The following is a 16,098-nucleotide window of genomic DNA, read 5'->3' as shown; positions in this document are numbered from 1 at the left end:
ACCTTGCCCACTCATTGCCCTTCAGGCTCAGCCCTTACCTAGTGTAGAACTCCTTACAGGAGGGCACAGCAGATTCTTCAGGAGCAAGCACCTCCCCTGTCCCACTCTGCAGCACCTTCAGCAGGGCATCTGTCTCCCCAAAGCCATGGTGTAGTTTTGCTTCTGTGAGCTCCACACTGAGTGAGGGCTTCTGAACCCCAGCTTGTAAGGGGATGTGCTCCAATCGAAGCCACTCAGGGTCCTGGCTGTACTTGTCAGAAGGTTGCAGGGGCCTTTGTGTCCCCACAGAACTGGAGTCACATCTGACCCCTAAACTCTCACCTATGCAAGGTCCATTCTGAACTCCATACCAGTTATTTAAATTGTTATGAACTGGGAGGTCCCCGAGGCTGTGATGTTGGGGACCAGGGGCCACATGCATATGTAAACCAGGAGAGAGCAACCCCACTGGTTGGCAGGCCTGAGGTGGGTCTACAGCAGGACTTTGAAGTCCTGTAGTATCAGAGATCTGACAAGGGCTAAGGGGCTGAAGACCTGTCTGTGAAGAAGGTCGATCCACATTGGGTTGTGGCTCCAGCATAAACTCGGAGCTCCCATCCTTATTTGCTGCCCTGCCCTGCCACTGGCTGGGCCTCGGTGGACCATGCTCTATGGAAGCCACCTTCTCAGACACAAAGCTGTCATCTAGCTTCGGGCTCCTGTGCCTTGGTGGTGGAGATGGCAACTTGTTTTGGTCTCCAGTGGTGCTCTTGGGCCGAAGCTGCTGAGGGGCCTTTCCTAAGAAACTAACTTGGAGACTAGAGCTCTGCTGTGGACTGCATAGGGAGCTAGAATCAAGAAATAATCTCTCAGAACTTTTTCCTAAAAGGCTTTTGCCTTCCAAAGACTCAGCTCTCTGAAAGACACCAGACTCATCAGTGGCTTGAGAATTATCCATTGGCGGTCTTAGGTCACCAACAGCAAGGTCTGGATTAATGTCAAGCTTCTGGAAGTCTTCAAGAGGATGAGCTGAGGGAACTGGTAGAGTCAAACAGGTTAAGGGGTTGCTCAGCTCCTGGATGCTGGCACTAAATGTAAGGATTGGAGAGGAAGCCCTATCCACCAGCACAGCACTCGAGCTGCACAACCTTTTCTGGGTACTAGGCTCCTGGGTGAACTCAGAAGCACCAAGGGAGAGCCCTGAGTGCTGGGAGATTCTGGGCATGTTGACCACCATGCAAGATTCCTCTGGCTGCAGACTGGGAGGTGGGGAACCATCAGGAGAAGCTGGGGGGCTCATGAAAGTAATGTTCTGCTCAAGATCAGCTTTCTGAAACCTCAAGTGTGGTGAGGGCACAGAAGGGCTCTGCAGCTTATCATGGGTGTTTCCTTCATGGAGATCTGGGGATTCTGCTGCCTCCTCTGCCTCTGTCTTCTGAAACACCACTGGGTTATCTTCCTTTTCTTGAGCCACAGTGGTGATACCTGAGTCCATCACTTCAAGGATCACACTGACTTCCTCAAACTTGACCTCTGGGCCCTGAAAGGCCAGAGGAGGTAAGGCCAGGTCCGTCTGGATGCCCTCATCCACAGTGGTCCGAGTAGAACCATCCATCATGAGGGCCTGTTGGGCCTCGTCTAGGGATTCACTCTTGACATTCTGTTCCTTTATGACCACACTTGGCTGTGAGAGACTCCCAAGCAGCTCTGAAGTGCTGTGCAGAAGCTGTGAAAGGTGAACAGACAGGTTGTGCATGCTGGTCCAGGAGGCTAGCTCAGAGTCTGACATTGTCTTGGCATCAGGCTGAACAGAGACATCAGTGCAACTCCGGTGGAGCCTGCTGCCCAGGGTCTGTGTTCCCTGCTTAAAGGTATTCATATTGGCCTGCCCCACAGCACAGCCTGTCTCTGGTGGGCAGAGTAGTACAATCTCATCTACCTGAGTTGTGGCATTCCCTCTAGCCAGAGGCAGCTGATTTGAACTTTGGTCATTCTCAATGACACTGTGTATGTTTGGCAAATCCTGGGTTTGGGCATCAGTCTTGGGATGAGAGTGAAATGGAGATTTCTTGTCTTCTACGACATTGTCCACGCTAGAACACTGACCCATGTTTGATTGTACTAGAAATTGGGGTTTCTGGCTACAAGAGACATCAACTGCAGTTCCAAACACATATTGCTTCCAACCAATATGCACAGGTCCCTGTCGACACGAGGGCAGGACAGAGGGACTTAATTTACTAGAACCAAAGTGCAGCATTTCTTTGTCCCCCTGAGAATGCCAATTCTCTGACATATCCTGGACACTCAGTTTATCTGTCTGTCCTTGATGGGCCTGTTCCAAAGCTCCAGGCTTCCAGGTGGTCATGAACTCAGGGGTTGGCATACATGACACAGTGGACGATGTTGGGTAAGGAGGTATGACGGGATTCAAGGGCCTGTGATCAGAAGGGCCATTGTTCAAGTTACACGAAGCTTTCTGACTGCAATCCTGAGTCTTCAGAGATGCTGAGACTGGCTTTTCAAAGGAATGACCCCTGAGATGTGGTCTCCACAAGCTGGTTGGCCCCTGTGCATCTTCATCTGTTGGGGAAGGAGGTTCCACACTCAAATTTAGTTCTTGAAGAGACCGAGATGAGCTGACCACAGTAAACTGAGGTCTAGGGGAGTACCCGGCATGTTTGGGGCCAGAGAAGATTGCAATCAAAGGAAGCAAGTTCCTGTGGCTGGAAGGCAGCTGCTCCCTATCAGAGCAGAGCTGGCAAGGAGTCTGGGCAGCGGGCTGTGATGGTTGAGTTTGGGCTTCAAAGTCTGAAAAGAAAGTCTGGGATACAGAAGGCTTGGTTACAACTATCTCCTCTCTTTCACCACCTCTAGTCTGAAAGCCATCAAAGCCACCAACGTTAGAAAGTACTAGATTTCTGACCTGGGCCTGGTTTTTGCCATCTCCTGAGACCTGGTCTCTCTGTTGTTCTTCCTCTTCCCATGAAGTCTCAATCTGAGGGTAGCAGGTATGTTTCAACATGTCTACAAATTTGGCTTGGGGACCCAAGCAACTGTGACCCCTGACCTTAGTGGAAGGTTGCATCTTTTCTGAACAGTATCTGATAGTATTTTCTAAATGTCCAAACTGAGCCGCTATCACCAACTTACTGTCAACAGATCCTTCATTTGAATTTAGGGTGTGTAGCCCCTGAGTCACTGCAGGAGGTTCTGGCATGGTTTGGGATGCCTGTGCATTCTCACCTACAGAGTTATTCCTCAAAGTTCTCAGTGGCTCAGAGCTCATGTCTGCAGAACTGGATGGATAAATATCCTCAGGGGCAGTGCTGGCCTTCTTCCCTGTAGTCTTTTCCCCCGAACCTTCTACTGACCTTCCCCTAGCAACTGTGTGGGTGAGGCAATTTGCCCTTATTTCTGAGGTGGAAAGGCAGCTGCAGCTTTGAGCTGGAGAGGAGACAGGAGTGGGTGGGTTGGGAATGCTGTTGTCTACTGGCCCACATGTGTGCTTGAGGCCATGTGCCAAAGACACTTGAGAGTCTTTGGAAAAGCTCTCTCCTGCTCCATCCACTTCACAGATCCTAGCTGGTACTCTGACAGGTGAGTGCTCAGAATGTGGCACAGCCCAGGGGGCTCCCTTCCTAAGGACACCATCTCTATAACACGGCGGAGTAGAGGCATGAGAGCAGCAGACGTGAACAGCAGCAGTAGCCTGAGAACCACTTAGGTGAGGGCAAGGAGTACTTCTGTTCTCTTCCCCTTCATAAGATGAGCCAAGTGTCCCGCTGCCTCCAGTGTTCCCCTCGAAGACAAGGCACTCTTTTGGGCATGGACCAGGAGCCTCTTCTCTAACTCCATTGGAATTCAGGTTTGGTCTTTGATCTAGAAATGAAGTTGACCATGGATTTTTGCTGTCACCCCCACAGGCTTCTGCCAGACCAGAGTCAACATTTTTCCACTTGACAGGATGCCATATGTTAGCTTCTGCTTCAACTTTTCTTGGAGCTCCAGGCTGAACAGCACATGACTTTGGACTTGCTTTCATTTCTTCTAAGCCAGTAGAAGTATCCAAGCACTGAATATGGTCTTGCTTAGGCTGAGAAAGGTCTACAGCATTATCAACAGTACAGATCACAGACTGACACTCAGAATGGACTGCTTTTCCTGCCTGTGTGGTCACTAAGCTCTTACCTGAACCGCCTCCACATGTGCTATCTAGACTTCTAGGTTCCTGATGACCCAGGATATTGTCCTTCCCACCAGAGGGTAGACCTTCTGCAGTCTCCCATGCAGGCAACTGACTCTGCCCATGGAGAATCCTGCCAGGACTATCACAAGAGGTTTGAGAAGGCAAAATAGATGCTTTCTCTGATCCCACCCTCCCATCCTCCTCTACAGCTGGTATAGAAAGAAGCCTGTCTGAGGCCAAATGATCAACAGAGGACTTTGTTCTAGATGTTTCTTTCCTTTTCTCTATGATTTTAGAAGAATCAGACCATCCACTTGCTCCACAAAATTGCCTTGGTTTTCCAGTGCAAAATCTTTTTTCTAGCTCTGAAACAATGTGAGACGAAGCCAGTAAATGATGCTGTGGTCCTCTGTCAGTTTCAGGATTGGGCAGATGATGAAAGCTCCCTGCACTGGCCTGGGTTTTCCTTTCATCAGTCAAGAGGTCTGCAGACACAGCAGATGGAGAGGCCACATGCAATCCTTGTGCTTTAGCTTCATTCCTGGTGCTATCCCACTCAAGCTTTGGTGTCTGAGATCTACCAGCAGTCTCTGAAAAACGCTCAGCTTCTTGTGAAGTTTCATAAGGAAGGACTGTTCCCTCAGTCACAAAGTCAGTAAGCTGCTTCCTCTGTGCTTTTGCCTGTCTGATCTCTGCCAAGATACCCAGGCATATGGATGCATGGATAGAGGAGTCCGGTAGTAGCAGAGGCTCTGGATCAGGTCCCTTCAGTACAGACATGGGTGTTAAGTAAGCAGAGTTGGGAAGTTGTTGGTCTTCTGACTTCTCCTCTGCCTTCTGCCTTTCCTCTTCACCCTGGTCTCTATTGTTTTGTAAGAGGAAATTGACTCTCTTTTCAGTTTGCCTTGAGACCCTGTCCAAGGAACTGGTTTTTCTTTCTTTTTGTACAGTTGCCTCAGCCTCAGAACCCAAACCTTCCTGGGTAGTTGAGCCTATGGAAGTATCTCTGAAGTCCCCTTCCTGGTCTTCTTGGGAGCTAGTACTTACTGTTATCCAGTCCTCTGTCTCTAGGAGAATGCTGTCTGATATAACAGACTGACCATTAGTCCTCATGACCATGGGCATTACAGATCCACCCCAGGGAGTGTGTGTGGTGGAAACATCCCCTGAAACACTTTCCTGTGGGCTACTGCTTCTGGTTTCTCCACTGTGATCCTGACCCCCTATTCCAGTTGCCAAAGAATTTCTATTAGTTTTCAACATCACAGGTTCTAATATGTACTCAAATGAAGAGACACCTTTGGTATCAGAGCCATGCAAACAGCTTCTTGGGAAGCGTAGAGAATGCATGGGTTGGGTACCACACAGTTCTCCATAAGGAAGAGCTGCAGAGAAGCCTGTCTGGTTATGGAATGGGGAGACAGTCTCCTGGCTGAAAAATGTGCCCTTCCAGTGCTGGCTGGGAGTAGAAACTTTCTGAGTTGATAAGACCATATTCTCTTTTTCCTGTAGGTTCCCTCCCCTGTCCACGGTCATTTCATCAACTCCCCCTTGAGTTTTTGCATCCTCCAATTCTGAATCACTTGGAACTTCAACGATTTGGCTTTCCTGAAAACTTTCCATACTCTCCAGTTCCTTAAGACTTTCCAAGGCCCAAGTCTGGTTGTGGAATTTTGCTGATACTTTTAGAAGCTCATCATCTTTCTCAGGTCTCTCCACACTGGACTGCAATGGTAGAGCTCTAGCTAATGCTCTTATCCTTCTAGAGTGAAGGGAAATGTTGCTAGGCTTTCTGAGAGCTGTGCCTTTCCGCAAAGAATCGCGTGTGTCCCTAGCAAGTCTGTCTGCTCCAGGTGAATAGGAGAGCTCACTCTCAGACCCCCTCATTTGTACATATTCCCTTGATCTGAAGGGGCTTCCTATGATTTTCTGAACCTGAGTATTATTACTAATTGCAGTGTTACTCTCTATTTCTCCAGCTTTGCTGTCTTCGAAGATACTGTCCTCTGTCTGTTTTGGAAAAGATGGCTGATCCTCAAAGCATAAATGTTTTCCAGAACTTTCTGACTTAGGGACATGGCCAACCTTCTCCTGGTCCTCTAAATCCTGGAGCATAAGCTCTGTACTTGGTATGTGGGAAGCATGAAGAAGCTTATTCTGCTTGGATTCAATTTCTAAGATGCCAATTTCCAGCTGCATTACACTCCTGATCAGCCTAGCCATTTCATCGGTATTATTAACTCTTGTATTCTGTTTCTCTCCCAAAGGTTCTTCTTTGGACTGTATTTCTTCTAACTGTCCATGGGCCTTGCATTCAGTGGGCTTTCTTTTCTGAGAGCACATAACTAGATGGCATCTTTCACAGGTATACTGGGTTCCTGGAAGACTAATCTCTTCTTGGATGTCTTTGGAAATCACTTCTCTGAGAAGCACAGTTTCATTCCTCCCCTCCCACCTGTGGGTTGGACTTCCACCTCCTGCCATGATCACAGGGCTACTTAGACAGTGGAGTGATCTTGATTTCAAGGAAACAGCAGTTTCCTCTGGTATGACCTTCTCTAGGTCTAAATTGGCAATTTTGCCAATGAAGTCAGTCCTAGCTCCAGAAGGAGATTGACTGTGCATAGCACAGGACTGTATCTGTGGCAGGAGTGAACTCTGTTCTTCCCCACTTGCCTTGGAATCACAAATGAAGAGCAAAGTCTTTGACTCAGAGCCATTGAAGGCAACACTGCAGTGATGCCACGCGGAGGCCCCTTCTCCGTCCTCGTTGACTGAGAGGCTGTACTCCTTATTTAAAATACCAAGTTGATTTCCACATTCACAAGCTTTGAGGCTGGTAGAAGAGAGATGCTGTCTGTTCTGAACAAAACAGTAAGCAGAATCGTGATTTTCTTCCTCTCTCATATGTCTGAAGTGTTTCCCCAGCTCTCCAGTACCTTCTTCTCTCATATATCTGGAGTGTCCCCCCAGTTCTTCAGTACCTTCCCCTGTGTTCACATCTGTTGGCCTCTTTGCTGTTGTCTGCTGAGGTGAATCAATCGTAGAATTCTGACTTTGGGACAACTTGGGCAAATTATTTTTCCAGTGAGCTTTCTGGGGGACTTGATGGCTACAACCAAAGCCCCAGGCTTCCCTAGGGGGTGGGGATGGCACCCAGGCTTCCCTGCAGGCTGGAATCTCTAAGGCAGTTTCTGTCAGGGCATCCCTGCTTTTGGTTACATAGAATGTTTCCAGGGGAGGCGGCTGCAGGGAGGATGGGAAAGAGCTCCAGGGGTCAGAGTGCAGGAACAAGTCTGGACCTGAAGGGAAAGTGCAACAGGCATCTATGTGTGTTTCAGCTACTTCCTCGGTACACTGCTGAGAAGCTGCCTTCTCTTCCAGCAGGGGTTGCTGGTGGCTGCTGTGATTTAATAGTCCTGGTTGAACTGCAGCATTTTTCCTGAGAAGAACCCCATCTTGAGGTAAAAAGTCTACTTCAGTGGCTAAGGTGTGATTGTGATAAGCCCTCTTCTGGAAGAAATACTGCCCAGAGGAAGTTATCAGCGCAGAATGTCTGCCACCCTGAAGGCATCCTTCCAAGCTGGCCTGACTGACTTCCCATGCTTCTGTCTTGGAACCTGGTATCATATTTCCTGCTGTATAGGCCTGTGCATTTATAGATCCAGAAGTCTGCAACTCTACATCTGCTGGGTATGTCCCATTATAGTTCATCCTCTCAACGGAGCTGAAGAGATCAGAAGCACTTTCTACATTGGCACTCAGACTGTCATGGTCTCTCTCTGCTCTTAAGTGTCTGATTTTGGATAGTTGGACTGGAAAGGAGCTGAAATCTAAATTTCTAGATAATCCAGGGCCAGTTTGCAACTGAGTGTCTACTTTATCAGAAGCGTCAGCCAGGGAGCTAGAGTCTTCCTCCAGGAAGGGGAAAGCTGGTCTGGGCTCTCCTACAGCTTGAAAATCAGAATCAGAGAGCTCAAGGAGATATTCTTCATGAAGGGCAGCCCACTCCTTCTTATTAAGACTACGTACATGAGTGAACGAGGTGGTAGAGGGAGCCAGCACACTTGACATGTCAGAAATGTGGGACTCTTCAGAGATACCCTGGTTGGTCATGTCAGGCATTTCTCTGCCCTGAAGGAATCCATCAACTCCTGGCTGAAGGAGTCTTTGGCTTTCACAAACTGAGGGCTTGGATGTATCAGAAGTAGAGGTTGCATACAAATCTGAACTGCAGGGTGGCTCAGGACTGCTTTGGGGAAGTTTGCAGGTACCTGGTGGCTTTACTTTTTCAATGGTTAGCCAGTGTTTGGGCTTCTCACCCTGGGGCTGAATTTCATGTATGTCAGGGCTTGGACATAAAGAATGTATGACCCCTGAGGGGCTGCTGGGATTGACCTTAGAGTCACAAGAAAACCATGAATCCACAGATAACAGGGGGCTCTCTCTTGCAAGTTGAATGCCTTGGAGAGGGTTGGTTTGTTCAGAATAGTTTGCCTCCATTTCTGACTCAAGCTGCTCACAATGGGGCTGGAACTGAGGATCAAGGTAAAATGAATTGCTTTTTGGCAGAACACTCACCCCAACTCCTGTTCTGTGGTTGATAGAGCTAGGCTTGTCTGTTGCCTCCTGGTCTGGTACAGATAGGGTGGCCTTCTGCAGATGCCAAAAAGTCTCTGTAGGCATTTCGTCAGCAGAACCAAGGAAAGGCTCCCCTGGCCTATTTTCAGGATCAATCAGGCTGTCCAAGGAAAAGCTCCGGTACATCTGAGTACATACGCTACTGTCTGAGGGCATGAGGAGACCCCACACAGAGGCTGAAGTTCTGGCCCTTGAATGCCCATGGTCCTTAATGGAATATTCAGCTCTAGAGTTTTCTGGGAGGCTTCGGTGCCCTTTCTCAGCAAGTGAATCATCAGATATTTGACTGTTGTCACTTTCAGAGTTCTCCGGATCGGGAAGATCCCATTTTCCCTGAAGGTCCTCTGGCTTCAGCAGCTTCTTTGGGACTTTGGCATAGATATAAGAAAGAGAATCCACCGAGTAACTGCTTTCAGTGTCAGATAAATCTTTGTTCTCTTCCCTTACATGGTCCTTTATAGGTCTAGAATCTGTGAAGGAGGCTGGTGTGTCTAGATCCTCTGCACTAGGTTGTTTTTTTAAAGGACTGCCACAAGGCAAATGAGAGGACTTTTTGGCAATGTCCCTGGCCCTAGATGCCAACAGCCTCGGATTCTTTTTTGATGCTCTGCTTGGAGGAGGTGCTTTGAATTCTGCCTGAAAAGTCTTGACTATTTTTCTAAGCCCAGCTGCTGGCTCTGATCCACTGAGATCCGTAGAACAGGAAGATGTTTCCTCAGGAGCCTCGAAGCTCCTACAACTTCCTCCTTTTTGCCAGCCTGTTTGTGTGTTGACAGAGGCTACTAGTCCCTTAGCCTTTCTGGTCTGGGCAGCAGGGGTAAAGGTCCTTGAACCGTCCCTTGGTTTTTGTTTCTTAGTTGGTTGGCCCTGGGATAACATCTGACAGAGCTGCTTACCCAATGACTCAATTTCTTGGCTGCTGACAGATTTGTGGCTCACAGTGCGACAGGTGCCTTGGGTAGAAGCTCTCCTGGCTGGAGAGCACTTCCTCCGCTGTGATGAATGGAGGCTGTTCCTGCCCAGGCGTCCTGTCCTTGGAGGACAAGCTGTAGCCTTGGTATCTGTTGACAGGGTTTTCTTTGGCATTTGGTGAGTCAGGTCAGGCACAGGTGGTGACATGGCAGAAGGATCCGAGTTCATGAAAGCACTGTGAAGATAAGGAAAGCCATCTTAGAATAGTAATGTCCCTGTGTCCATATAAGGAATATGGCATTCTACTTAGTTACTCTGAAAGAGGTTGGAAAGGAGGCCACCCGATCACTGTGTCCTACTCTCCTCAGATCAATACACACAAAAGCAGACTGTTAACAACAGAGCCCTGGCTTTGAGAGGTCTCAGATACATGCTGCTCAATCACCCCCAACTGCTTTATCTTAGGGAAAAGTTTAACTGAACTACATTTCAAGCAACTGGCTACGTGAGGAAAATGGGGAACAATTTTAATACTATAAAGAATCAAGCAGATAAATCTATGGTGTGGTATCATCTATAGAACTGACTTAGCCATTTTGCATACTGGTAAAAAGAAATAGGAAAGAATGACTACGGGAACTTCAGACTTAACAGTGACAGGTAGATTATAAATCCAATTAGATCGTGATATGGAAAACCAAAGCACACTTCAAGCAACTTGAGAAAACTGAGTATGACTCAAACTTTAGCTTCTATTAAGCTATAACCTAATCTTGGCAGGTATGATTTGGTAGATATGATGGAATCGTTTTTATTTTTAGAGGTACATACATACTTAAAGATACGGGGCGGGGGGAGAGAAATGACATGATATTGCTTTAAATCCTTTGGAAGTCAGGGTGGTGGGACTCTAAAGTAGTACATCTTTATAATTGCTCAAAATACTCCAGGTATTTTAGGAGATTTAGGTACTCCATAAGTCTCTCAACTTTTTGCATGTTTGACTGTTTTCCATAGTAAAAAGTTGGCTTGCCTGCCCAGTTATTTGAAGGACAGTGAGGTGAGAAAACATGACAGCAACAGACATTGTGTGACTCTTCTGAGAAAGGCCCAGAACACACAGAACAGGACACAGGCCTCCACTCCGAAGAATCTGGTAGATAATACACTCCCCAACCCCATGACAGCAGACAGGGGATGAAGGAGCCGACAGTCAGATCCAAACATGTACAGGGGCCGGGCCGTCCTGTGTCAGGTCAGGATGGAGGCAGCCTGTCGGATCAAGGAAGACTGGTTGAAGGTGAGACTAAGGTGCAGGCAGGACACATAAGAAACTGCATCTGGCCAGGCGGTGGTGGCGCACGCCTTTAATCCCAGCAGTTCGGAGGCAGAGGCAGGCGGATTTCTGAGTTCGAGGCCAGCCTGGTCTACAGAGTGAGTTCCAGGACAGCCAGGGCTACACAGAGAAACCCTGTCTTGAGGGAAAAAATGCAAACAGAGAGAAGCCCAGAAGGACCAGAAAATAAACACCTAGACACCTCACAGATTGAAGAAGCCACAGGAGTAAAGAGCACTGTCTGGAAAACTGGGTTAATGCCATCACTGGTACCTGTGTAGCTGGGGCAAGCGCTGGCTGCCTAGCCTTTGGAGACTCAGAGAGCAGCAAGTAGTCCATCTGCTTCTCCACTGAGAACCTGGGCCTGGGGTGTTAGAGCTAGAGGCCCAACTTGGGGCTTTGGAAGCACCATCATCTTGGATCCAGAAGAGTGCACTGAGTTGCTCCAGTCTCTTCTGGGCCTTCAGCAGCCTCCGCTTCTTAATAATTCTCTCTAGCTGGAACGATAACTTTTTCTGCCTGATGTTCCACACTGTAGCCCGAGAAGTATGTCTCCGCAAGCACTGGGGCTGCACCACCCTCTTTTGGCTTTGGACCAGTGGGGATGGTGGAATCTGAGGAACTGTTGGAAGCCAAGCATCAGGTGCCACAAAGGCCTCAAGTTCTTTCTCTTCTCCACAGTTGGCTTCTTGCTGTGTCTCTTGTAAGCTGGCTAGCCAGGTCTCTTCTCTGAGTAGCCACTGCTGGTCTGGGAAGCAAAAATACCCAGAGAGAAGGTCAGCACTTCCTGCCTATGGCTGTCTGGACTCAGACATCCCTAGCCATGGCTAGAGCTGAAAGGAGTGAAGAGGGTTGGATGGAGTGGCGTGGCAAGGGAGAACTACAGGGCCTCCTTACTGAAGGGGAAGGAAAGGAAGATGTGTAGGCCTCAATGGAACAGTGGACAAGTGGGGCAGGTGGAAATGCACAGACAAGTGCGCCACTGGAGGGAGTCAGCAGAAGACGCATCATTCTGAGGGGCCATAGAGAAGTCCACTTGCTTATTTCCAGCCCCCTTGTCTAAGCATCAGGTCTCCAAAAGAAGGAAGAGAATGCCTAGTACAAAAAATTCCATCATATCACAAAGACATCAAAGGTCAGAATGCAGAAGCTCGGCAGCATGGAACTGGAAAAGGCTGATGAAGTAGACCTTAGATGAGGGCACCTACTGCCTTTTGTCTGCCGGCTGATATGTGTCTGGTCCAGTTCTAGCTCCTCCTGGACTCTACTCTGTCCTTCTTTGGCTTGCTGCTCCAGAGCCTCCACATGGCACGGCTGTTGCTCAGGCTGAGCTCTGTAATATATCTCGCTATTTCTTGATGGCTGCTGGTCCTTGTCACATTGCTCTTCCAATACTCTCCTGTGACAAAAAAGCTCAAGGTCACCCAAGCAAACCAAACTCAGGACAAATGGGTGGGAGACTTCTATCCCTCTGAGAGCACTCCTGAGTTCAGCAAGGTAGAAGGGGCTATAGCTTCTGGCAGCTTGGAACAAGTAGGTGTGTTGTCATAGGCAGCTCATGACGTCATAGTACAGAAGCAGAGAACAGACATTAGACTATCATATTCTTAGAATTGTGGGTTTAGCAGAAACCCACATTCACTGTCATAAGGAAATGAGACGAGTAAAACAGATGGTTTTTTGTTGCTATTTATTTTTATTTGCTTTGTTTTGTTTTTGAGACAGGGTCTCTCTATATAGCCCTGGCTACCTAGGAACTCTGTAGACCAGGCTGACCTTGAACTCACAGAGCTCCACCTGCCTCTGCCTTCCTAGTGCTGAAATTAAAGGCATGTGCCACCACACTTGGCTCATAAGAAAATCATAAGAGTAAAAGTACAAAAAGCTGAGTGTGGTATCATATACCTTTAAGCCTAATACTCTGGAGGCAGAGGCAAGAGGATTATGAGTTTGAGGATAATTTTCTTGCCTTAAAAATAAAAAAAATAAAAGATAAAAAATAATGCTTTAGCTAAATCAAGCATCTTGTCCAGACTTGGGAGATGGCTCAGTAGATAAAGCATTTGCCACGTGAATGTGAGGGCAGGGGTTTGGATCCCCAGAATACACATAAAAGCCAAGCAAGCGTGGTAGCTACCTGTAATCCCAGCCCTTGGACAGTAGACACAGGTGATACCTAGGGCAAGTTGGCTAGTCTATAATTGGCAAGCTCTGGGGTCAGAGACCCTGCCTTAATAGAGTGGAGCCATTGACTGATATCAACTTTAGGCCTACACACACACCTACACACACACACACACACACACACACACCCTCCCCCAAAATCATGTATACAACCAAGTATATGCACACAGAGCAGCTATTCCTTTAAAAATGAAAGAATTAGCCGGGCAGTGGTGGCGCATGCCTTTAATCCCAGCACTTGGGAGGCAGAGGCAGGCAGATTTCTGAATTCGAGGCCAGCCTGGTCTACAGAGTGAACTCCAGGACAGCCAAGGCTACACAGAGAAACCCTGTTTCGAAAAAAAACAAACAAACAAAAAAAGAAAGAATTAAAAGGGTTTCTACCAAAATTCCCTCAGGAAACACAGAAAAAACTTCAGAAACACTGGGAAGGAAAACTGTTAACCCAAAACATTTTGTATTTATACTTACACACGTTGTACTTGTATTACTACTTCAAAACTGGGCCACAGTAATGGCTGAATTATAAACATAAACCCATCAGTGAAGCCTAAAGAAGCCCAGCTAAAACCCACAGAACACCAGATCCAGGAGGAAGAGTGGGATCCATACTCTCTGAATCCCCTGGGTTATTCAGTTTCCTCCCCTGGGTGTTTCCCCAGCTCTCAGACTGACAGCTTGCATTTTCTTTGGAGAGCTCTTATAGCTTCTAGGAAAGCGGCAGTTCTGCATGGGACTGTGAAGGGGACTGTCCAGGATGCCAAGGTGTATTTACCCAAACTGTCTTTCAGCTTTAGCCAGAAGGACACCTCTGCTAAGCAGTTTTCAAATTCTCAGGACAGGTGAGAAAGTAAATAACTATGTTACATGTCTGGATGTAGTACCAAAACCAAGTTCTCATTACAGGGCAGCCAAGGGACCTGGAGCTAACGATGGCTGCCTTCATCTTAGCTAATTCCAGCGTCCCCCAAATACTGGCTGGTCACCAAGTACTTGTCAGGATTCTGCTATACTCTCCACAGTTCTCGGGCAGTTGTCCTCTGCTACCTGGGGCTTCACTGAGTCTGCAGCAGAATTTAATGGCGGCTACTTACTACTGCAATAGGAGTGAGAGCCTCTTCTGGGTTCTAGACATTTAAAGGTAAGCCCCACCCCACCAACTCAAAACAACAGAATGAGAAGAACATAGGCAAAAGACTCCCAGGACAAAATTTCTTCCTGGTTGGTCCATATCACTATTATAAGAAAAAAAAATGGCTTAGAAAAAGCTTGGGCCCAGCCAGGCAGTGGTGGTACACACCTTTACTCTCAGCACTTGGGAGGCAGAGGCAGGCGGATTTCTGAGTTCGAGGCCAGCCTGGTCTACAGAGTGAGTTCCAGGACAGCAAGGGCTACACAGAGAAACCCTGTCTCGAAAAAAAAATAAAGAAAAGAAAAAAAAAAAAAAGCTCGGGTCCTCTTAAATGTTCCTCCAGAGATGAATGAGGGATAGCAGCCTAGGATAAGGGCAGCCCTGAAGCTAAGCCCAGGTTAAAAGTAGGAGAGATTGCCCACAAATCCAGCCCCGGTCATGTAGTTTCTTCTAGCTGTTCCACTCTCTAACCCCTTTGCGCAGTCATTAGCTTGAGGGCCACACCACCTGACCAAGGGCTGGCACCAGATGCTGGCTACAGTAGATGGATAGGCCCAGCCCAGCCTACAGGCCCCTCAAGCTGGTAGTGAATGGTGGAGGCAGTCCATGAGAGAGGCCTTGACTCTGAAGCCCTTCATAGTCAGATGAATAAAAGAGCACATTCTTGGTGCTGGTGAAAGGTCACGAGGCTACAGAGTCCTGAAGATATTTAAAAGGAAGGATGAGCCTACAGAGCTCTCTGGGGAGGATAATGAGCTGGCTGAGACAAAAGGTCAAGAAAGGAAAGCAGCTTTCCTAGGCAGCTCAGCCATACAGCCGCTGGGACCATGGGCATGTGCTATCATGCCCATTCAGCTCCACCAGTCCTTATCACAGGTCCCCTGGGAAGGGGACAAGCACTCTTACTTTAGAGGTGAGGAAACAGGCTCAAAGAGTAAGGGAGCTATCTGAAATCACACAGCTTTTATGTGGCAGGGCCAAATGTGAATCTGTTCACCCAATTCCAATACACCTTTCTATATCTATAGCTCTTCAAATTGCAGTGTTGTTCCCTGCAAACTCTGCACTCTAAGAAAAACCAGATCTTCAGTCTGTCTTCCCAACAAAACCTTATTCAAAACAAAGTCTCTTTCATGTCTTCCCTACAAAATACTAGGTTCTTTCTGAGAAAATAAGAACTTCAGCCTCAGTCCCAAATTCTTCTTGGCTTTGATTCTCTCTACCTGTGTCAGCTTTCCCAGTTTGCCCTTCACTCCACAAGCCCCTAAGACCTTGACCATAGGCTCACCTGTCTCTAAACCTCCGCTGTAGCATCGTTCACCATGCGAGCAGCTCTGTGAAGATGCTCTGTTGCTCACCCGGCTCCCCAATCCATATCCTCCCCTCCTGTCAGTGTCAGGCTATTTTCATCTGTCATCAAATCCTCCAGGCCAGAAGATCTGGATCCCTCCAAAGAGGACAGGGGTCACAAGAACCTGCTGCAAATCCTTGGAAGTGCTTGATAGTCTTGATAGTGATCTCACTGGTACTGAGTCCCCTTATGACTTTCCTATAGTTAGACCTGACATACAGGTCAGTTTGGCTAAAGGAACAAAGGAGCTTCCAGGGGCAAACCCACCAGGCAAGGAAAGAATTCTGTATAGAGGATAATGATGAAGTAGAAAACCAGCTGCTGTCAACTGCATATAAGTTAACTCAAGACTTCAAAGTTTATCACAAAGCAGG

General features: G+C 47.8%; 1 protein-coding gene across 1 annotated transcript in view; it reads right to left on the bottom strand.

Annotated features, from left to right (window-relative positions):
• Stard9 (StAR related lipid transfer domain containing 9) overlaps positions 1–16,098 on the bottom strand; it is an 89,829-nt gene that overhangs the window by 12,291 nt on the left and 61,440 nt on the right. The window contains exons 21-23 of the mRNA XM_028767176.1: positions 12,266–12,456; positions 11,331–11,805; positions 39–9,956 (exon numbers count right to left, since the gene is read on the bottom strand). Of these exons, the coding sequence (XP_028623009.1) occupies positions 39–9,956; positions 11,331–11,805; positions 12,266–12,456 (10,584 nt within the window). The remainder of the gene's footprint in view (positions 1–38; positions 9,957–11,330; positions 11,806–12,265; positions 12,457–16,098) is intronic.

Source organism: Grammomys surdaster, unplaced genomic scaffold, assembly GCF_004785775.1.
Source record: "Grammomys surdaster isolate TR1022 unplaced genomic scaffold, NIH_TR_1.0 170, whole genome shotgun sequence".
Lineage (NCBI taxonomy): Eukaryota > Metazoa > Chordata > Mammalia > Rodentia > Muridae > Grammomys > Grammomys surdaster.
Note: the sequence above shows the minus strand (reverse complement) of the source record. Positions and strands in the feature narration are given on the sequence as shown.